At 40.0% G+C, this 23968-nt stretch overlaps 1 protein-coding gene across 3 annotated transcripts; it reads left to right on the top strand.

Annotated features, from left to right (window-relative positions):
* Positions 1-689: 689 nt before the first annotated feature.
* On the top strand, positions 690-16114 carry LOC146967347 (uncharacterized). Of its 3 annotated transcripts, none has more exons than XM_085760890.1 (7): positions 690-812; positions 1214-1341; positions 1914-2014; positions 2320-2468; positions 3220-3448; positions 4055-4275; positions 14546-16114. In XM_085760890.1, the coding sequence occupies exons 2-7, from the start codon at positions 1226-1228 to the stop codon at positions 14711-14713; spliced, it is 984 nt and encodes a 327-aa protein (XP_085617016.1). In that variant the 5' UTR covers positions 690-812; positions 1214-1225; the 3' UTR covers positions 14714-16114. The 3 variants fall into 3 exon arrangements, with proteins under 3 accessions (XP_085617016.1, XP_085617017.1, XP_085617018.1); XM_085760891.1 differs by having other exon boundaries at positions 690-816; positions 1219-1341; XM_085760892.1 differs by having other exon boundaries at positions 690-833.
* Positions 16115-23968: the final 7854 nt, after the last annotated feature.

Genomic DNA, 23968 nt, shown 5'->3' with positions numbered 1-23968 from the left:
ATGTAGACTCCTTGCACAAGTCTTTTTTTTTGCCTGTGGTGTTGACATGGATAAATAATTGAACACACCCACCAAATACGTATATCCACAAAAAATGCAAAACAACAATGAAGGGATGTGTCCTAAGAGAGATGCAAAACAAACAATAATAGATGCAAAATGCTTACAAACAGAGGGAAAACGAACAAATCAGACAGACAACTACAATGTAAGAGAAAACCATGACAAAGTAGCCTAGATACAAACCATCTTGTAGTCTAAATGAGCTGGAAAAAGTGACATTAGACAATCCAAAACCACAACAAACTGATGCAAAACAACCTCAAAGTGATACAAAGAGATGCAACATAAGTCGACACAAAACGACCACAAATGTCAGACGTGTTTCCTCTAGCAGCGGTTGTCAAGCTCGTTCTCGGTCCGAAGAAGCATCAACAGATAAACATCACGTGGAAAAATAGCAGGCACCGTTCCCAGTTCCCGTTCCCTAAACGCATCACACAAACACCGCAAGACTACATGACGTGCTCTGACGTCACGTCTCGCGGGGGCGAAATATGATGCTGCAGGTCGTGCACGTGGTCTCTTGTTTACTTCTTCCAGGAAAGCTGGAAGTGCAGTCGAAGAGGAGGAGGAGGAGGAGGAGGAGGCGGAGCGGAGAAATTGTGAAACAGCTCCTAGATAGAGTTACATCGCTCGGTATTTGGAAAAACGACATTAACGCCGGGAAAATGTCGAAGTGAATCCCCTCTCTCAGTTTTTTCCTTTTTCTTCAGCAGCGGCTCTCAAGGCAGCGCGAGACCTGTTAAACAGTACGTGCTGTTGTTGTTTCGGTGCGTGTCTGTGCCGTCTTGTCTGTGCTCTTTGTTCTCTTCACAGGCTGCTGAAGTTCAAGTTCCAGCGTCAAAGTGTTGTCAACAAAGCTGTTAACCCTGAATGCAGCAGCCAGCATGCTCTCAGGATGCGTTTTAAAGCTAACAAGAATGCACGAGCCGCCTTGCACGAACTTATAGCTGAACCTGTACACACGTTTGTGTAATTAGGCTAGTGTACAATACATTACAGTACAGTATAATGCAGTAACAGCATCAATTGTGTTTGCAGCCAAACATCAGAAGCTGATTACAACTTGTATTCCACAGCCTTTGTTCACTGTGTCTTTATCAAACTGCCTTTGTCTTTTAGATGTTTATTTTGATGTTTTTGTCCCCAGACTAGAACTAGAATGCCTCAGCTTGGAAGCCTGTTTACCCACTTCCAGACCAGCTCCAAAGCAGAAAGTGCCCAAGGCCAAAGCCAACTGCACACACAAACACTACCTGAATTTGTACAGCATGTCAGGTAAGTAGCTACTGAGTTGAGTTCACCAAAACTGAACTAATAAAGAAAGAAAGAGGTGTCACTTGTTGTGATGAAACCAGAGAATTGACTGTTTAGCCTCAGGCTATATGTGGGACATTTTAGGGCCTTTAAGCTCATTGTTTTGGTTTTACAACCTGCCACTTTACTGTGTTGGTTTACACTCTCAGTATAGCTAGTTGCCCAGCACCAAACAACAAAGACACAAAGACATGAGTGGAGCAGATAGTTTCCTCTGGAGTCGACAGAGAGATTAAGGCAGAAGTAGAAGAAGTTTGATTATTAGCAATATATTCATCAGGTGTCTAGAAACACAACTACAACTGGATACAAATGTTGCTCTGTATCTGCTGGGCATGTTCACAGCCTCTTTTAAGAACTTTGTAAGATTATATTATCACAAAATTGTGTATACAGCTTGTTCCACTGCCCCCAAGTGGCCATAAAAAACAATGAATACAACTTAAATTTCATTTTGTATGATACTGAACCCAAGATTTCATTCTCTTGACTTGTTTTTTTTATTCCCACTTGACCTTGTGCTTTCACTGAAGGAAACTCACCGGGCTGAGAAAGGAAGATGTTTACTGCAATCTTCGTATCCCTGACCAGTTTCAGACTACCAAAGATGATATCAACATTGTTATCCTCATAGGTCGGTATCTGTAATGAGCAGTGAATCAATATAACATTTATCCTATGATTTAAAATTCAATATGGTCGCAACATTGGTTATTATTATGTGTCTGAAATGATTGTTGTAGCTTAGTAACTGTACATAAAAGTGAGTAGTGAATCATTGCACAAGTTAGTTAATACTGTCCATGTCATGTTAATTTCTATTGTCTATACAGTATATACCTTGCATTTTGTTGTATGAAATGTCAGTTAAAATACTAATGGTGTTTGAGGAAATAGTTCATTACAGTATTACACTAATGTTTTTTCTTATGTACGTAGGCCACGGGATCTTCTGCATTGATGTAAAACTCTGGAGAGGCACGGTGTCGGCACACAACCAAAACTGGCACGTGCAAGTGAAAGAAGAGGACCAAAACTTTACCAATACCCACATTGAGCAGACTGAAGATCCCCTCAAAGCTATCATGGTAAAAAGACACATGTCGCTTGAATTGTTGAAGCAGCATCATGAAAACCAAAATGTCAAACTGTCTGGCACATCTAAGTCCAAGGTCCAATCAGTTGTCCAGCACATTGTTTTCATCCAAACCCCGCCGTGTTAAGAGATTATGAGTCATCATAACAATTTATATGGAAATTTCAAACACTACACTGGGGCTTCCTAAACTTCCCAAGTGGGCGCTCTTCATTTGAAAGGCCATAATTATGTTGATAGGGAAGAGGTGGGGGGGAGTGAAAGCAGGCAGGTGCCTAAACACAGCTGTCACCTTATGTGCCTGGGTCTGTGAGGAGTTGTTCATTTCCATCTCTATAGATGCTCAATTTGGACTGGGAGCTTGACAGAAGAGTCTGATGGCAAACACACGCTGCATTATTGAAATAGTTCTGCTTGAATTGGATCTATTAACTTCATTAATTCACACAAAGCAGATAACAGTTTGACCGTCTGTGCCAATTTGGGAGAGTATAATTTCTGAAAATAGGTCCATTTAGAAGTTAAAAATAGGCCAAATTTGTGACTAAGACATCATGTATTTATCTACAAATTAACTTTTAATTTAACCACAGAATCCGAACTTTTGTAATGTTGATTATTTTGCTAAACACAAGCCATACAAAAAATGTATTTTAAATTAGGAACCGATTACAATGGAACAAAACTACAAGTCAAATCTGTTCTGAATCTGATCTGTGGCATTTAACTGTCTTCTCCTCTAGACCAAGACGGCTAACTTATGTGGCCATTTGAAGAGGAGTGGAGTGTCCGTGCGCCAAAGCCTTTTCTTCCCCAGGGTCATCTTCCTCTCCCCAGACTGCGAACTGGAGGAGGAGTTGAGGAAGAGGAGGGAGCTGGTCTCCCACAGCCAGATAGACGACTTCCTCAGGTCTTTCAGGGAAGGCTACGTGGCCTGGATTTCAGATGCACTGACTCCCTCCTGGCTCTCTGGTGAGTGGGTCCATAAAAGCCACACATGAAATACTTAAAGAATCCAATCAATGGTCTGATACAGTCTAAGAAATGCTTCCATCTTAACATGTCATTTGTTGCGAAAGGCGAAAGACCCGCTGACATTTTTACGGTGTTTGTAATTTGTTTTGTTTTGAGAAACTGACAGAATAAAACAGACAGTTGTGCCAAAACCAAGTGAAATAATGTATTGTAGTGTGTGTTTTGTAACAGCCTGTTTACAAAAGGAATCCACTTTTCTTAAGAATGATTCATAGCCATTGTTTTGTTCTTCATATCACAAATATGTGGTCCACCTTATTCTGTTGTTTGTCTTTGTTTTTATGATATTTACACCCACAAAGTTTTGGGAATTAGGTTGATAATTAATCGAAATGCCCTCAGTTTGAATTTTTCAGGATACCTTTGTCCTCTTCTCCTTTCATTTCATCTCTTTTCTTTGCCTGGAGATTACATATTCATTCAAAGACTTTTAAAACTCAACAGATTGACCTCTTAAACTGCAACAAACTCCACCATTTCATATAATTAAATTTAGCAGAGCTCTGATGTGGTCACCTCAACTTGTGTTTTTTTGTCCTGCAGGTCATCTGTCGTACAGGCAGATGGAGTCGGTGCGGGAGGTCCTGAGGAGGGTGGGAACATGGGATCTTGTGCGGCTGCACTGTGGCGAGCAGCTGAAAGGAGACTTCCAGGGCTGCCAGTACATCGCTCTCGACAGACAGGAGACGGACACGCTTGAGTTTTCCAAAGTCAAGACAATGTCGGCTGATTCACTGTGGGCCCTGCTGGGACACGCTCCACAGGTCAGTCCGCTGCACTGGCTCTGATGAACTACCAGCAAAACATACTGTCTGTAATGACAGTTGAAAACTCAGTCAGTGGCTCCAAATAGCACAGAGTTGACATGAGCCAGAAGACCAGCAGGTGGCAGTAGTACTGTATAACTGTCTTGTTCAGATTTCAGTCATTCCTCTCATTTACAGAGAGCTGGAAAAACACAGGTTTGATTTAGATTCTCACAGATATATAAAAACTGTTAGGCTCATTTAACAATTTCAGGATATTAATTATGTAAACACCAGATAAAGTTATTGCCATAATCTTTTAGTTAAAGAAAACATAATATTTTCACCTAAATACAGAGACATTATTTATATTGTTCAAGTAAGTTCACTTATTATAATGACGTAAATCATTATAGTGAGCATTTCCCAAAAATGAATCCTAATTCAGTCTAGAAACAACTGAATGAAGCTTATTTGAAACCTGTATGTCTGTCTTCACTGTATGATCCCTCAGATCATTTCCAGTAATACTCTTCATGTTAATTTCTGCCTTAAACCTTCAGTTTTACTTTGAGCTAAGTCATTCCACCTGCCTGCAAGCCACTACAAGCGCGCAGCCTAAATAGCATCGTCTCAGCCTATTCACATTCTCAGATCAGTTGATATTTTTTAATGCAAGGGGTCGGGGATATGATAAATATAATACATCTTATTTATTACATTGACAGAGAATCTAAAGGTTGAATGAGTGATTTACAGAAAACAATGTGATATTTTACCCCAAAACATTTTAATATTTCTGCTTGTGTGCTTCTCTCCTGCTTGTTACATAAATATTTTGAATAAACTACATGTTAGACAGACAAAGGTCAGAGCTTTTAAGGTCCAGGGAGTGTGACCCCTGCTCAGGAGCCATTATACACTCACACCCACTGTCAGCACCCAAACACTCAGCCTGGGCTTTCCTTACAGACTCCACTCAGGCTTTAGTTTGCCCCCCCCCCCCCCCGAAGCCCCATCCCCACCACCCCCAACCCCCCAAACACCCAGACTGTATGTACTCTCCCCTCTCGCCTCCAGCTGCTGTGCATTTGATACATGACCCAACAATCATTAGACAGTCTTCAGCAGGCCCTTTTCCAGCCCAAGGGGACACACACGACGACAGTGAAATATATTATTTTCAAAGAAATATTTGTAAATGGAGGCAGAGTGAGGGTCGCACGTTGCCCCCATATTTCACAGAGATATGTGACTTTGAAAATAGATGGTAAATACACTGTTTTTCTGTCTGTTTCACCCACACTTAGCCTGCTCAAACACTGTATACACCTACATGCCTGTTTCCTACTATTACATTTCAAGTATTCAGCTGCAGTAACCACTAGGAAAAATGGTTTCACCCCTGGATTTCTCCAATCAAATTACACATTTTGAGATTTTGTCCCCGACTTGATGACTGTCGCCCTTTCTTCTTGTGGGGAAAAAAAAAAAAAAGATCTTTGCTCGTGTGTAGCAGCTGCGAGGGGAAGCTTGAGGGGGGGTGGCAAAGAAACCTGATAGCTCCCCCAGGCGTATTTTCAGACCCCAGAAATAATGCATGCTTTTGATTTGTTACTTGTAAACACACAGGGCTGGAAGATCTGCGATATGACCTACAGTTTCACTCAGGCATCTGTTTGGTTGTTAGAAGTGGCACCAGATGTATCCACAAAGCCACCGCCGAGGCACTAGGTGTGTTTTCTGTGGGCTCAGTCAATTACTCTGCGGAGAATGGGATGTCTACATGTCCCCAAAGTGGAGAATGATTGAGTAGAGTGGCTGTAATTTATTAATTATGGTCTATATTCTTAGACCACGGTTCTGGCTTCATTCAATTTGTATGGATTGAGGGGTAATTACAGTGTGTGTGTGTGTGTGTGTGTGTGTGTGTGTGTGTGTGTGTGTGTGTGTGTGTGTGAGTGTGTCTGTGTCTGTGCTACAGAGAGAGAGAAAGAGCTTAAGATCTATTCATGTCATAATTTAAAGTGCAGGTTACTTGTGTTGTTTATCTTCATGTCGTCTCCTACACTGAAATGTCACTGTTTCATGAGGCTTTTGTACCAGTTTGTATAATTCAATCTATTCAGAAGGAGCTGATATGGAGCCCCTGTGTTTAAAATAAAGTCTCCCAACTCACAGTCAGCATATAGGATGTCTACTAATTGCATAGCTGAGGAACAACAATTGAGTTCCTTCAACCGTAACTTGACTACACCACCCCGTCAGCTGATTAACAGAAGCAAAGCCACAGTGTGAAAAGCTGCAAATTTGACCGACAACATCTCAGGCGGACAAATAATCAGGCCTCGTTTTTCTGGAGATACATCTCGTTTCTGTGACTGGCTACAGATTCCACACAGATGTAGCTTGTTAATTTAACTCCACGCTGACATTCCTCTCTGTTTGGCCATCTCCCAGGCTGCACGCGTCACAGGCCTGTAATGGACAGGCTGCTGCACTCCGTGCTTAGCACAGAAAAGGCAGAGAGGGGAGACATCAACCGCTTTGTGGTGATAATGAATGGAGGCACACAAAAGGCCAGGAGCTGGCCATTTACAAAGCCTCAGATTCTGCTGCCTAAATAGATAATATTGGCAGCCACTGTGGCTTTTTGGTGTCTTTATATAGAGAGAAAAAAAGAAATGAAGCCATTTGAAGAAAACATATGCAGCCCCCATTATTGTTAATTATAAATGATTTGTAATCATCATTTACAAATATGGCAAAATCTTATGTTTACTGATAAACAAATGAAAAAATTCTCTAAAGACCCATGAACTTGTAAATGGATGTTTGTTTGTTTTTTGACCACACAAACAACTCGGCTATATTTTCAGTTTCCAGACATGAACCAAGAGAGTTGTTGCACCAAACATGCAATTTATCAGATTGTCAGTCCTGAGGAGTTCGCTGCTCATCAGGTTCATCAGGTACTCCACTAAGCTCAGTGGAAGTATGGTGTCCGCGAGTTTAAAGGGAAAGTTTTTTTGAAGAATTTTGCAGAGGAAAAGATGTATTAGTTGCACGCCATTTTCCGACAAAAATGAAAATTGTGGGGAAATTACCAGGATGTTCAGATTTCTGTAATTGCAGCATCGCTCTCGAAAGGAAACTGGAATTGGAAATAATTTGCACCAGAGTGTGTGTAGGAAGCTACAGAGGAAAGCTAACCATGCAATTACACATGAGAAGAGTGCTGCAGAATCACAAGTGTCTGTAATGAACTAGTGAAGACACCAGCACTTACACGGTGGAAGGCAATGATAAAAGCTGCCTTGTAATAGCGTGTGATTAAACTTGGTAAAATCTATTTTTTCACTCGAGCACTAAACCGCAGTGGAGAGTCCCGTGGAGAGATTCTGCATCTGTCAATTTGAAGATGACTCAATGTGTTTCCTCCAAATTCATCACCCAGCCTGCAATACCAGTCATGTTAGAGAGCTCTTCAAGCGCTCTTTTGTTAATTTAGTTAAACATCAACCGCCAGAGTTCATGTTTTACACATTCCTACTTAATACAGGTGGAGATTGAGTTTGAGTAAATTTGAATACATGTTTAAAATAAAGCCCCAATCCATTAATATTCATTACATAATAATTTCTTTGAATGTAGAATGAGCTGTGGTTGTTCATGAGCATCCAGTAATATCTGCGATATATTGTATGTTGTATTCAGTATACTGTAGTGTATTGTATAATGTGAATGAAAAAAATAATCAATAAAATCACAGGAAAGGATTATTTATGGATTTTATGAGGCTGAGGGGACGTTAGAATCAACAATATGACATTTAACAAAAGCCATCATCATGCAAGATGTCACAAATAAGAACAAAAGTATTTAAAAAATCACATGGAAAATAACAATAATGTTCAGTGTCATTACATGTGCTTCATTGTGATGCTTTACACCAGTAAAACATTTGATTCAGTCACTTTTTGCATAGAATTATTCATTTCAACGGCAGAATATTGTAAAATACTATCTTATGTCGAGCAAAGCACTTAATTATTATTTCAGTAATTTTTCAAGCAAAAAATATCAAATATTTACAGTTTGTCATATGTGTAGATCATATGCTTTACTTCAATAGAACTGATTGTTTATTGGATAAAACGAGCATCACTTTGGACCCTGGGATGAACTTTTTTCCTTAAAACTTTATAGATGTAACAATTAATTAATCAATTTAAATGTAGATTTGGCAATGAAAATAATCATTTGTTATGGCCCTAATAAGATGATCATATTCTTAGTCAATTAACCATAATATTGAATTGTCACCCAGCCCATATGCAATGGCATATCTAGTAAGATCATAGACAATAGGCTTGATACAGGATTTTACATTAACATTGACTTTGTCATCATCCAATTTGGAACCAAATGCTGGATTTAGCTACTATCTGGGCCAGGATGTTAATTTTGTCTCGCTCAGCTCATCTATTTGTTTTGGGGATTCAGGATATTCCAGTGATCCCCACAGTATAGGTTGTACGATGTGATCAATAGGGATTCATGAATAATGAAGAGGCCGAGTGGAGCAGAGACACTTAATTACAGTTTCAAAAGCCATTCTGGTTAATTGAGGAGAATAAAGGTGGTGAAGTGGACTGAATGGCTACGTTAAGAATTTTTTATCTGTGACTTTCTATTTTTTATCATTATTGTCATTATTCTTTCTTTTTTATTATTATTAATATTACTATACAGTGAGACCCTCAGTGCAAACAAACACCAGCTGGGAATTGGTGAGTTCTCACTGTTTTCTCAGATCGGTCCCTTTCTCCGTTTGGCATTTAATATCATGTTTTATTTTGTGTGCCCGGTTCATTTCCCCCCAACCACCTGTGAGCAGACTATCGTTCTTTTAATGTAAAGGCTAATATGCTGCATATCCAGACAGTGTGTGGCCACTGTGTGCAGCAGATACAGTATATAATTGACAGCCCTGCCATCTGTTACAGTTACGTGAAATTATGGATAAACTAGTTAACAGACACTTTGGCCCATTGTCTGTTGTTTTGATAATCACCCTTAATAACGGACGGCATCAATATGGTCTTTAAACCTGATTTGGGAGTTAATGGAGTCAGATGGGGGCAGTCAGTGTATGCTCTGGGGGTAATTCTGTTAGAGATGTTCGTAAAGAGCAAATTAAATCAGTCATAGATTGTGCCCTCTCAAGTCAGCCAGACAACCAGACCCATTGAGGAGAAAAAGGAGGGGGATTCATATTTTAACCTCTTGCAGAAAATGCACTTATGTGGATGGAAATAAAGTCAGAGCTGGGTGAATGGATGTAAATGGTTATTGCCAAGAGTCTAATGGCTTCCTGTTAGCTGAGGCAGGTTGTTTGGAGGCAGAGACGTAGCTATTCGGAACTTAACCAGTCATTTTCTTTAGACAAATGTAGTTATGGGATGTTATTCGACCGTAACGTCACCAAACCAAAGTTTAGGCATCTTAATGGATGGTCCAGAACCGGCATGCATGAGAGTTCAGTTATGATGTTGCAAGATGTTGCGGCAGCGAGCAGTCACTGGACTGATGCCATCCTGTGGGTTTATTCACTCTGCTGAAACAATTAGCAGATGAATTGATTAGATGGCCAACAGACACTTTTCCAGAAATGTTGATTAGCAGCTAATTGGAAAATTAGTTGCAAATCATCATTGTATATTGAATATCTTTAATGGCTGATTGGACAAATCAGGTGCTACAGAAACATCATTATTGTCTGCTCCTGGAAGATGCAGAAGCAGATTTTCCACTATTTTCTGGCATTTTATAATGATTAAGAGATTTATAGAAAGAATAATTTAACTGGCTAATCAATACTGAAAATAACCATTTTGTTTCAAAGACTCAGCAGTTACACATTTTGCAAATGTAATGCATCAGTCTTGTAAACGAAATAAAAATGCTGCGAGCAGATGGCACCAGTTTACTAACTGATTCTTGTAGTTAGTGATATCCCTGTTAATTGATTCATATTGTGAACTTCTGCTGCTGCTGCTGCACTGCTGAGAGGGAAATGTGCTCAACACTGTTCAGGCAACGATGAAGAGATATTCAAAAATGGTGGAAATTGTTTAACTAGTTGAACCCTTTGACATCGAGTCGGCTTTTTGAGAGTGTTTTGCTAAATTAAAACAATGGGACCATTTTGTATGAATTTATTTCCAACATCATATTATTAAGGCTTTGTACAGGTGACGGTAGAGGAAATGCCTTGTTGGGAAGGTGTTGGAGACTGTGCTTTGCTGTGAATTGTCTGTGGAATTATTTAAAGACAGCATTATTTTTGTAAAAACAGAACATTGATCACTTTGATTAGTTTATTAGTACCATAAATCTGTTAAAGTTCTGTCTAAAACCAGTGGCAGAACAGTTGTTGGAAAAAGATTTATTTGTTTTTTATTTCCTTTTAAATGGAAATGGTTTCAGAATTCATCATCATATTTTAATTCTTACAATACCTATCTATAAAATGTTTCTATCATCTAATATGAAAAACATTTTTTTCTTCTTGTGTAAGAATAAAGACTAATTCATAGACAATAAATCCAAATTAAAATCAACTATAGAAAAACAAAATCTTGTCATGGCTCAAACTGACAAATTCAGGAATTGAACTGAATCAAATCAGTGATAATCCTGTGATTCACACACCTCTCCTCCCCGGTCGTTAATATATTCATATGTGTTTACCTAATTGCCTCGTTACATCCAGCCGGAATGACAGCGAAACACTTTTGGTCTGATTCCATCGCGTTTTGGCTCGTCGAAAAAAGATGTTTGGTGTGCCAGAGGTGTGTTACTGGGTGTTCCTCCCCATCTGTGTCTGGTGAGACACGGCGCGGAACAAAGAGCCCGTCGTCTGAGGCTGGTGTGGCGTTACGCTCACTCAGAGTTCACCTGAAACACTGCACCCATGGCTCCAGGTAACAGCCCCTGCTGACTGATACCCCGCTGGGATTCTTTGACTTTATCAGTTGAAGAATCTGAACTTTGTCAATGGCAATACACACAGGTGGTGACACGTCCCTACCCAATTACACGGCTCCTCACATTATTCACGTTCATCAGCCCTGTCAAGACCTTCAACGGCAGATAATCTTATTTGTAAGTGAACAATTAGATGATCTGCAAATTCATTCAAGTAGAAGATAAGGAAGCCACTGTTGTTTGGTTTTAATTTTTTATTTTTAATGGGGAACGAGCTGTTGTCTTGAGTTTAAGAGGTTAAAAGGTCAACAGTGAACCAGAGGCAGGATTTATGATTGTTAGCAGACGGTAAATAAGAACACGAAGTTTGTCTCGTTGAAATGTGAGGAGTGATGTCATTCACACGACTCCCCCGACACCGAAAGTGAGAGGCTGAACAGGGGGTAGACACCGTTAGGTGAGCTCTCAGCCCTTTGTGTGACACCCAACCTTAGCCCCAAGGGTCCTATCCTCGCAATGAAGAGCTATACACACACACATTCAGGCCTGTCTGTGCTTGAAATAGTAATGATTCCCGTGCATTTGTGAGACAGTTCACAGCCAAAAGTGAAACGTTCCTAGCAAACCGTTTATCTTTGCTTTTTGACAGCTGAGCAGCTGTGACGTTTCGCTCTTCGTCTTAACTGCAGGATGCAGATCGCACTTTAAATAACATAGTTTAACGTCAGCAGCTCCTTTACACTTTATCCCACTGTAAATAAGACACCGTATCGCCTTCACCCTCAGACACTTGCCTCAAGTGGCTGAAAGAGTAACATGTAGCAACAGTTCCTGTACCTGACACATCGCCTCTAGAACGACACCTGGCAGGCAGGTAGTCTAGACCACACAGAACTTCCCTCTTTGATTCGATGCCAAAGACGGCAGTGTCCTTCCTCTGTGTTATAACAAGACCGGTGGAAATCAGACTTCATTCAGATTTCATTCCCTACAATATTTCAGTGTAGAATCTTTTGGTATAGCACGTGTCCATTGAAGCCTAAATCGGCCACCATCTGCTTTTAATTTTTAGTCACCAACCCTTAAAATGTCATTGGTTTATTCCAATGAATATACTTGAAAAGGCCTCTACATTTTTTATTTTTTATTCTTGGAGGTATTATATTTTATTTTTATAACATTTTCTAAAAAACAGTTTGCAGATTGTTGATGATTGTCCAATCTGTAAGGCATATTTTCTATTACTAAAGAACAGAGGATTAGAGGATTTTGCAGCCTGTCACACTGCTTATGTCTGTGAATAACCGGTATTGTGTCTGTGCCTCTGCAGCACCACAAAGACTGAAGCACTCAACTTTAGCCCCACTAAATTAGTTAATTGCTGATTACCAACTATTACATTTGGTAATTTGTTAGAATAATTTCTCCCTGATGTTTTTGTGTTGGTTTATACGCCTCCCTGCCACCAGCTGTCATGAAGCTATTTTTTCATGCATCCCAAATTAATAGACACTCACTCACTCTGAAGTGTCTGATGCTATTGTAATACGAGCCATGTGGCTTTCGGCCAAGGCTGCAATATAAGACACAATTGTTTAGTTTTTCTCTCTCTTTCTCCCTGTTTTAATGCACACTAATAAGTAAGTAAATGGTGGAAAGATGTGTGTCTGAAATCGCAGTGGCCTTTGTTGCAGATAATTAGGTTAGCAGCAAGAGTGTGCAGGTGTTGTGTGCTTGTGTTGTGTTATCGACTTGCTCATATTCGTAGGCTGTCAGGGGTGTCGCACTTCCCATCAGCCCCAAAGCTCACCAACCTCTTCACTATTAAAATGATCACTTTCAATAGCAGACAAAGGAAAGAGGGAACATATCTAGTGCAGGGTATTTTCCCCACCTCTAATGCTTATCTGCCTTTTGATGTCGGCGTAATAAAAGGCCTATTGGGCTTCCACAATGACCTGCAAAATGGACAAGGGCCGATATACTGGGCTCTGACTGTCGCTACCATTAACTAAAAGGCCCAGACATTATGGAGAGCCAGGGATGAAAGAACATGGAAAAAAAAATAATAATTGAAAAATTGCCTAATGCTAAAGTGAAAGAAAATGGAACTGTGAAAAGGCACTGTAATATTCTGTTATCCCCTGTAAATGCAGCCAAACAAGAGATGCAGCGAGGCATTCTTTTTGAAATGGATGTGGTTCAGTTACCTGCATGTCTAAATCTAGTTAGTCTTCCATTGTCAGGCTCAAACATAACAGGCAGTTTTGATGTAGTGTTAAAGCGTATTATGCCCTACAACCTACATAAAATAGAGGTATGACTCCATTCAAGATGTGGAGGGGAATTAAAAAAGCTCACAGCCAGAACAAGGTTAATTTAATATTTATTCTGTGTCTGACTGCTGCTGGATCACTTTTCCAAAATGCTTCTCCGACACAGTATTTTCACAGGTTGATGGAAAGTTAATTCTTTTTCAGATGCAGTTTTGTTGAGAAATTAATTGATTCCTAAAGAGCATCTGCAGACACCACTTAACACAGGAAGTTTTAACTTCCAATAAAAAGATTGTTTATTATGTAATACACTTAAAAATACAGACATGTTCAAACTATAAACATGGTACAACTGAAAAATATCAGGCTATTAATATATCAGTGGTAGTTGAATATCTTTGGGGTTTTGACAGTGCTTTCTGTCATTTTTATATATTTCACAGAATCATCAATAAATGTATTAATCAAAACAAAATATTTTATTAACTGGTAATTAAAAAAAAAAAGTAAGTTGCCACCTTAAAGCAATGGACATTTGCTGGTGTTTTGGCATTACTGTTAAAACTTGGATAAATATGGTTTAAACAAATGTTTTAAACATTGTACAGACATGGAACATTTTATTGTGTTATTTAATTGACTATATTTCAATGGATTTACCAGCTATAAACTGATTTCAATTTGATGGTAACAACTGTTTCAAATCTTTATTTTCTGGGTCAAAATAAACCTCTATATCGACAAATTATTTCATTTTTTATTTTAACTATGATTAATCCCACTCCTATCAACAAGCTTCAATCTAAACAACAGCTTGTAAATCTAGCAGTGAAAGGTGAAAGTCATGAGTGTGTGAGTAGCCCTAAGCAGAGGTCACAGGGTCTCAGTCGGGTCATGACCTCAGGAAAAGCCCTGAAAAGATAAGAAAAGAACCAGTGTTTGTTTATTTTTAATAAACTCTCAGTTTCTTCAATCATTAGCATTTCCTGTTTTTCACATTTCTCTTTCCTCCTCTGCAGGTAACAGTTAAAATGTATAAGCGTGGCTCTCGTGGCTGGCTGGGTAAAACGCTGAGCGCCACCACCACCATCCCATCCAACACCTTTGTCATCTTCAGGATCAGCGGGGAGGAAGCAGATGCCAAAATCCCAGCAAACACCATTCACAGCATCACACTCAGCATGTAACCGTGTGTACGGGCAGTAAAGAGGGTCACCATCACAACAAATGCGCAGATGCAGAAACAAACAAACTCTGTTTTGTTCTAACTTAATCACATTTTTACTGAGTGCCTTTTACTATGCAGTGTTTGTATTTTATTAAATCGTACTAATTGTACAAATCATGAATGTCTTTATTAAGGAAAAAAAAGAAAAGATGAGAAAAAAGTCCCATTTGCCAATTTCCCTGATTTCCCGATCCTCAGTGGCAATATTATGTTAATGAAGATGGTTTCAGACAATTAGCCTGATTAACTTTCTCTTGTTTTGAATTTCTAGGGCTAGACCACACTTTACACTAGCCATTAATTGATCATTACGTTAGCTGATTGTGTCACATCAGTTCAGGATTGAAGTGTTTAATGTGTTAATTGTGGCAGTTAAAAACCGGTGGCCTCCAGTACAATGAGGGGACGAGCATGTTACTGCCTCTGTGGGTTTAATGGGAAGTGATTTACGGTCTGTTTAGACGGTGTAACTGTAAGGTGCTTTATTAATATGCTCTACAGCACAGAGGAGACGATAACGTATTCAAGAGCGCACAGGCGCAGCCACCAGCACCATTCATAACTGTGTCTGAGTCACTTTCCATCAGTTACCAGGCTTACACAGCTGCGCTAACAGCTAGCAATTGTATTTACTGGGCCTGGTAGTGGCCAAAATGAAGTTATTTCCATCAAGATATCAGTGCCTTTAGCTAATGCAATAGAGGGAGCTCTCCGTGTTGATGGTATCTCTTTGCATGGCATCTCTCTACCTGAAACATCATTACACTGTACTCAAGCTCCTCACTTTTTTCAAAATGTCTGTTTACTGTTTCACCTGAGGGAGGAACAGATCACTGGTAGTTGTACAAACAGCACTGGGCTGTTTGCACTAATGGGCGCACATTTTTTAGACTCCGCTTGTTCCGAGATGTCAGTGAACATCGCTTGAATTTCTAAGTGTTTTTTGATGAATTCACCGTCTTTGCATATTTAAACTTCAGTACTAAAGAATCTCCTCAGGAACAGTTTTCTTCACAGCACTTGACAAACAGTAGCGGTAATATTATATGATCTGGGTTGAGAAGTCAAAATTACTGTATGTAATTCTGATTCTCCAGTGGTGGGTGCATGCAGGTTTTATTGTATTTTCATTAAATGAATAATTTGTTCATTAAAAAAAACAAACTTAAAGCACTTTCAGCGTCACGCCAACTCAAGAAGCATGATTGCAAACCATACTCTTAAACTGATTGTTTTACGCATGATGGCTTTGTTTTATTTTACTAGTGTGTGTGTGTGTGTGTGTTTTTCTGTCATTGTGTTTTTATGTTTACATATATTTGTATCATCTGATGTTATAATAAACAGATCTAAAGATTCAGTGGTTCTTGTAATGATTTACACCGTTTTGAACGAGGTGGCCTCTTCCAGATTTCCTTCCTTCAGATCTGCAGAGTGCCAATGATCTATAATAATAATTTGTTGCGACTGGATCATACAGATTCTTCAGAGCTTCATTTGGGAGATGGAGGGCATGCATCAACAGCTCGCTCTGCTCTTTGAAAGCATGCAGCACGTCTCCACAGCGGTAAAAGACTGGAGATTAGGAATGGATGACTGGCCACAGGGACAAAGCGAGCTCTGTTGGGCGGCCTGGTGGTGACTGGGGTGGGGGGGAGTGGGGCTGCGGGGTGAGGAGGGGGCTGAGCGGAAATGGACATGGAGATCAGACCAGAACATAGTGTGACAAGGTAACAAGGTAAACTGATCCAGGCTGCAATTCCTCTGGAAACTGAATCAATGAGGGTTCTGTTATGGAAATCCTCCCAGATATCGAGTTGAAGTGAATCTATAGTAAAACACAATCAGCTGTAAATATGAAGTTTGTTTTGCAGTAAACATGTACAACACGTGACCTATTAGACAGGTGTTCTATCTACCTATCTGGTAGATCTATATTTTGACATGTAGAAACACTTGAACACTTACTGGGCTGAAAAAGTGAAGAAGCACAAGTCTTGACCCTGCAATAAGACCAGGTGTCCAACTTTGACCTGTAGCTAAGTCAACACAGTCCCCATGGGGTTGTCAGGTCAGGTGACCATCTGACCTCTCCTTTGTAAAGGACCTGGGACTCCAGAGCAGCCTACACATGACAGACAGATCACTCTCAGATGACATATGCGAAGGAATGAGCCGCAGCCATTCAGCAGGAAATCCTGCACCACAGCGCTGTATTCATATTGGTCAGTACCTGAGGACATTAACTGTTTTCCCTCTCCAAAATCTTTGCAAAGCTTTCTTCTGCCTACTCAGGTGAACAAACCCAGCAAACAGTTTGACCCCAACATGTGAACCTGCCTCATTTTCTGTGATTTTGCTGCTTCAGCGCAAAGGTTCGGCTCACACGGGGGGGTCAACATCCTCTTTTTAACTGTAATGTTTTCTGAGATGCAGGCCTGTTTCATCTGTAAAGGGCCCTAGAGATGAGATTGTGTTGTACTAAGAGTCTAACCCTGCAGGGAAAAAGCTGTGTTTACACTAAGTGGGGAATGACTCTTGGCTCTGATTGTGCCCCAATATAAACACAATATAAAAACACATTGAATCTGTCACTGCACTAGAAGTCGATTCTGAAAGTCACTTTGCATGCCATCTTTTATCTACCCATCGGAGCTGACCCCAGCCCTAAATCCATCACTTTCAAGTATTTATCCCCAAATATGGCTGTTGGTGAATTTTCTCTGCCACTAAATATGGTTTCTTACTGGGAGCAAGTGAACCGTTGTTGTGTTTTTTAAACTAAAGGGGTTTAATTTCACCTCTGAGGAGCACTACATTTTCAGCGCAAATTGGAGGCTGCTACAATGAGTCGGTATTGGAAAGTGACAGTAGGGAACTATAAGTCCTGTTGCTTTTCTGTTGTTTTGCTAACTCTCCCCCTGGCCATACAGTGTGCATTTTGCAAGATTGCAAGAAAGTAATCCATGGAGCGCTGGATAACGCTATACGTATGTTACGATGTGTATCTGTGTCTAAACAAGAGATTAACTACTGGTTACAGCGTGTTTGTGTCATGGTGCCACCAAGACGAGAGTTGGGACACCGGATTGGAGGCTCTGATCTTGCAGGGTTCAGATGCTGTACAAACATGGCGGCGCAAGATGGCGACACTCTCTAAAGCAAGACCCTTATACTGAATAAGAATAATTATAAGGCTACAAAAACCAAACAAATTTATTTGATAGCGATTATACACTTATAGGTATATTCATGGGTAGTATATTCAGATTTCGCCAATAAATCTTGACAAACATTACACACACCTTTAAGTTAACAGCTGTTATTGCTGATGCTAGCTATGTAAAAATTACACCAGTTATTGTGATTGCTAATATTAGCGTTTATGTTATACCAGCTATGTAGCATCAAAACTTACAAATAACTCCTTTAAGACCTTAAAGGATTAGAAATTATAATATTAGAAAATTTGAAATACTGCACTAGTTAACCTGTTAAAGCCATACAAGGCAATCTGTGAAGGGAAAAATAACTAGCCTATTTGATGTTCACATGCAATTACATTGTTACAGTTGGATGCAAGCATGTAAATACTTATATAAATGTAGCATCCATGGGAAAAAAGACCGGAAATACACAACATAATGCATTTCACCTCTAAAAAGTAAGCAGATGCTATTCCCCCAAGACCTTTCTTTGCAGCTGTATTTGTATAAAACTGGTGTATCTGAGGGTTAAGAGTGCTTATGAGGGAGGGAAAAAATGCACTAACGTGAGTGTGAAAAATCTTTTAAAGCATTTTACAACAGGATAGAGTGTAATTGTGGTGAAAATGTAACTACGAGCTACATTTTGCAGGCTTTTATACAACTACTGCAATGTGATGATGAAAGGAGACAGGTCTTCCCGCTAATGCCCACCAACCTCTATTCTGTGACCACTACTTTACAGAACAGCAACAAAGCTTTCAGAGTGTGAAAGCAGCAGGATTCATAAGAGATTAAATGTTTTTCCACTTCTTGCACATGTTCAAAATTTAAGTAGGGTACTCAGGTATCGCCAAGACACTGCTAAATGTTTGGTTATTAATACACTATGGTGTTCACCAAATTTAAGGCAGAATCTTTCCTTTGTGTACTCATAAAAAATATAAATGGGCACATGGTGATGACAGACAGGGGGGGTGGAGGGCTCCAGAAATTAGCCAGGTCTTTTTTTTTAAACAACCCTGAAAGCACCACACTTGTAAAAACCTACAGGACAACAAAAGACATACAGGAGTGAATGAAATGAAGCTTCCTTGCCAATTACTGTTGCGAACATGGCTGCGTTGGGGCTTTTTGTGCTTCACACAAGCAGTCTTCTCTCCCCTTGTCCCTGGCTATTGAGAGGGATACATTAGCCATGCGGGATGGATGGATGGAGTGGAGCAGAGCGGAGCGGTGCGTTCGCAGTCATACAGCTCACTTCACCCCTGGTGTTACAGACCTCTCTTATGACTTCACTCACAGCGTTCGCACAGAATGTGATTTTTACTATGTCATTTTCTACCTCCTTTCTAAGACAGAAAATATCTGTTTACATGTTTTTAATTTTAAAAAAAAAGAAAAATGTGTGATTATTTATGATGGAAAATAGATTAGATCCACAAGCTAAAATACACCTGCAGGGCTGTCGCCCGATATCTCAAAAAGATGTGTTGAGCCTGTTCTTTCGGCTGCTCTTTCCATCCCCTGGCCAAGCTTGTTTTTCGTCTTTACCAAGCCAGTTTGCTACTGTTGATATTTTTCTAAAAACACCTCGTAAGCTTGAGGTTACCTTTGCCAATCTTCCTTGAAACCTGCTAAAATCTAAATCCAAGTCTAAAGTTTCACATCTAAATTAAATAGTAGGCTACACTTGTTTCAATAGACTGTAATTCAGCCTGTTGTTTGAACCTGTTTAACAATGATGTGTGGTCATTAAAATGGTGTTAAAACAATTGTTAAAATGTAACCCAGAGGAGCATAAAAGCCCCTGTTTTCAATCAAATTTTGTTCAATTTTCACCTTGACATATTTTGACCTGCTAATGCTTGCTGAGCTGCAACACTGTGTGATACTGTATTGTATTTATTTGATGCACATGCCTCTGGACTGGCTCACTGAATGAGCAGCTCTTTATTTTTTATGACAATCCCAGCAGGCTCTGCAGGGCTGCAGCTATGTGTGTGCATGTGTGCGTGTGTAAATGTGTCGCCTGTGACAACTATTAGCAAGGTTAATGCTGCAGATAACAACATCCATCATTCAGTTTCATTAGCAGTGTCCTCTGACCTGTTCCACATAATGTTGTCAAATGTGTCAGGCGCCAGATTATTGGGAGGTATGATGGTCAATAGATGAATAAGAGCGCGCTGTGAGCGACGTTGCTGGCGTGGCTGCAGAATAAACCTCGATCCGGCATGCTGCTGGCTGCCTGTCACAAATCTGAAAAACAAATGGACCAGCCCCAGGCAAGAGCCATCAATAATAATATAATGTGTGGACGATGATGAATTAGAGCCAGACTTCTCAATGCATCGCCGTTCTACACACATAAAACATCACTGGGTGAATGCATTGATCTCTGGATTCACATTAGTTTGCTTAATCTGCATTTGAGTCGATGGGTCAACATACTGTTTCACTTCGCTGGATTCAGAAAAGTTAATAATGTCCGATAATCAAAAACTGTTTATGAAAGCACCTCCTTTTTGTGTCATTGATTTGGCTCCATAATGCACTGTAGTCACAGATCACTCAGACAAAATGCACTTAGGAAATGACAAATGTATTTCATATTCAATAACATAGATTTTTCCCTGCATATGTACTTTAATTTATCAAGTTAGGTTTTATTTAGCTCAAATCTATGTTTCCTCTTGGTTATATTTCTTTTTGTTACAAAGAACTTATAGCCCATTCATGCCATATAAAAACGGTTATTATTAACTCAAGAGTGAGAGATGTGTGAGAGCCTTTCAGTTTTAGGGCCTGAGAGCAGTTTTTGGTTGTACTATTATATCTGTTGTAATTTTTGCTCATAATTTTATAAAGATGCATTCACCTGCTCTCAGAAAGCCCCCACAGTCCTCACTGAAGCCTACATATTTGCTATAGTTTTCAAGCAAGGCTGCAGAGCCAACCTACATAAACACTCATGAATTCATATACGTATAAACTATGTAACATTACACAACACAGAGAAGAACTAAGAGCAGAAAACAGCTTCAAGCTGCTTTGCCGTAGCAGTGGTGTCACTTAAGACCCATGAGATCCCCACGGCCCACAACTGCTGCCACAATAGCTTTGGTGTAAATGTCCTTGTGTACTGAAAACTGTCATAAGATCACAGTGTCTTGACCTACATGTCACAGGGCAAAACCAAGTTTTTGTTGTTGTTGTTGTTGTTATAATGCAGAAATGTGACAAAAAATATGAAAAATTAATGCAGAGGGACAATGAAGCGGAAATGGCCTGTATTGATCTGTGATGTTCAAATGACACAGGAGACGAGGCGCTTGTGCTAATATTACTCTAACTACATGACCTGGAGCTACACTGTATGGTAAACATAAGTCCATCAACCATCTCCTCTGTTTTTTCCAAAGAGCACCAATGTGTCACCGACACTTAATTGGCTGATAATAGTTGGCTTGAAATGATATTCTTTAGGGGGATTTTTGCCAATAACATCTAATAATGCAGGATGAAATGGATACAAGCAGTCAGTTAAATCTTGCCCGCAGTCACTCAAGAGGCACACAGGGAACTTGAGCCTCAAAGATGTGGTGCATTAGTTCTGCTAAGCTAACCGTGAATGCTAATTGCAGGAAGGACAAACTGTAACCCTTGCCCTGTGGCCATGAACCCATTAAACAGCACAGAGGGTTTCATAGACACAGGCAGCGTACAAAGAGGCTGGCCTGAAAAGCCCTGCAATCTGATTTCAGTTTAAATGGGGATAACAAGTTACTGTTTTCCAAAGCCCCCCATGGGATCTGCCCTTGTCTTTTTTTTTTTTTGACTGGATAAAGAAAACTGTCTGTCACTCCAAAGCTGACCGCAAATCATCAACACAATGCAACAGGTTCTATGTTTTCAAGTGGAGTATGTTGTGTGATCCGCAGGACGTGTCCTCAGTTCTCACAGAGCCTGACAGGTGTCTCTCTCTCTATGGGACATGGATCAGTTTAAGTGTTTTGTGGTTTCACCCCTGAAGGAAATTGACAACCCAATCACAAGTACAATATGACACCTTATACATGGACATGGAGGAGTGTCCTGCATCAGAGGGAACCTTCATATATCGTCTCTCCGATTCACAAACACCTTGAACAATGGGAGACTCAGAACAAAACCTGAACAAATCAATCAGTAAAGCCGATTTTTTTTAAAAATCCACTTGTTTGGGGCTGAGCTGAGTAACAAACAGTGTGAGAGTTTGGTTTTGCTTTCACCTCTCTGGAGCTCTGGTGCCCCCTGGCCATACATTTTCAAACATGACCCCAGATGCACCGAATGCCCCCATTTACCTTATACGTAACGTTCATCAGTTGGATGGGTGACATGACAGCTCGTTGATAACTGCAAGTTTCTTAAATTTACTCTTGAAGTGAATGCTTATATTGTTATAGGTGAACATTTACAGCTCTGCTAGTGTCCATTTGCAAGTGAACACACATACATTTTGAAATGATATTGTCATAAACTTAAGTACTGGACACTTTGAAATTCTGAGATGGAGATCTGCATGATCATGAAAGTGATCACAGTTCATCTTCAGGGGGACATGAATGTCTTTACCAAATTCCATGGCTATTTTTCCAAAAAATTGTAGGGATATTTCACTCCAAACTATAAATTGAACCTCTTGTAAAAGAGGAAATGTGAAGTAATTATAAAAGTTCATCCTATGGGGACCATGAATGGCTGTGATTGATTTTATGGCAAATCATCAAATAGCTGTTGAGATATTTCTGTGGTTCATAATGGTCAAAACTAATCCTGTCCTGAATAACAATGGAGGCCTGATTCTGAAACACCAGTGTCACATGATTCATTATCAAATGATAAATCTGCAACTAAAAGCCTAGGAGCCAAAATGGCACCTCGAGCCCAAAATCTGTGACCCCATTGTCACGCCCTGAGATTTTTGATTTACTACTGCCCAGATCCCAGGTGAGTGTCCTCCAGTAGTCAGCCCCACGCGGCCTGCCTGCTCGGCCTGTAAAGAGATGGATGGCTGCGAGTGTGAAACCCAGCAGTGGGTTACATGGCCTTGAGCTTAACCGTCTAATTAGGCCCTAATGGAACTACAATGCTCTGCAGGAGATGCTGTCTTACCCACCACCAAAGCTCTTTAAAAGCCTCCTCGGGGCAGGGGCAAGCTTGGAGTGTACGTAGGTGCTGCTGGGCCATAGCCACATCCACAGGATCAGGTTTCATTCCTCAGATGGGATGTACAGGCAACAGGATGCCAGCTCTCTGCAGGATGGGTCCACCCCTGTGGTTGTGAAGGTGTTGATCTCTAAAGGACACTAAAATTAAATAAGCGATCATTAATGTTTTACAGATCAGTAATAAACATTAATATCAGGAGCTTCTACTAAATGAAAGTCAGTGTGGGTGGTGTAGATCCTCCAGCACCATATCCCTGCTGTGTTTTACGTACTTCTTCTAATTCATCAGGAGGAGTCCTCCAACCACTTACCCTGTGGAAAGAGCTGCAGAGCATCAACACCAAAATCAATCTTTTTAACAAGTTATTACTATAACTTGATGGGTTTTTATGAGGTGAAAAAAAAACCTCCGGCTGGGTTTCCCTGAGGAAACCATTGAGTAGAATATCTGATTCATTTTATTCTAGATTGTAAATGACACTAATGCTGAACTGCACTTTTTTTTATTAATCACTTTATAAAGAATGCCAGAAAATAGTGCAAGTGCAAATTACTTGAGGTGTTTTGGTTTGTTTAATGGCTGACTTTTTAGTAAACAGACAAGGGTTACATCAACCTCTTCATCTAATTCTGCAAGAAAACAAAACTGTTTTCCCAAAATGCCAAGCTATTCCTTCCTGAAACCTTTATGCAGTGTTGATATGGAATAACTTGACCAACACCTGCAGAGCTTCTAAACTGCTACCAAGAGAAACTCATTTTAATCACCACCTTCGTGGAAGCATTTCACAC

Source organism: Trachurus japonicus, chromosome 19 (genome assembly GCF_045865225.1).
Source record: "Trachurus japonicus isolate A0001 chromosome 19, Traja_1.0".
NCBI classification, from domain to species: Eukaryota; Metazoa; Chordata; class Actinopteri; order Carangiformes; family Carangidae; genus Trachurus; species Trachurus japonicus.
The sequence above is the reverse complement of the archived record's forward strand: the minus strand, read 5'-3'. Positions and strand labels throughout refer to the sequence as shown.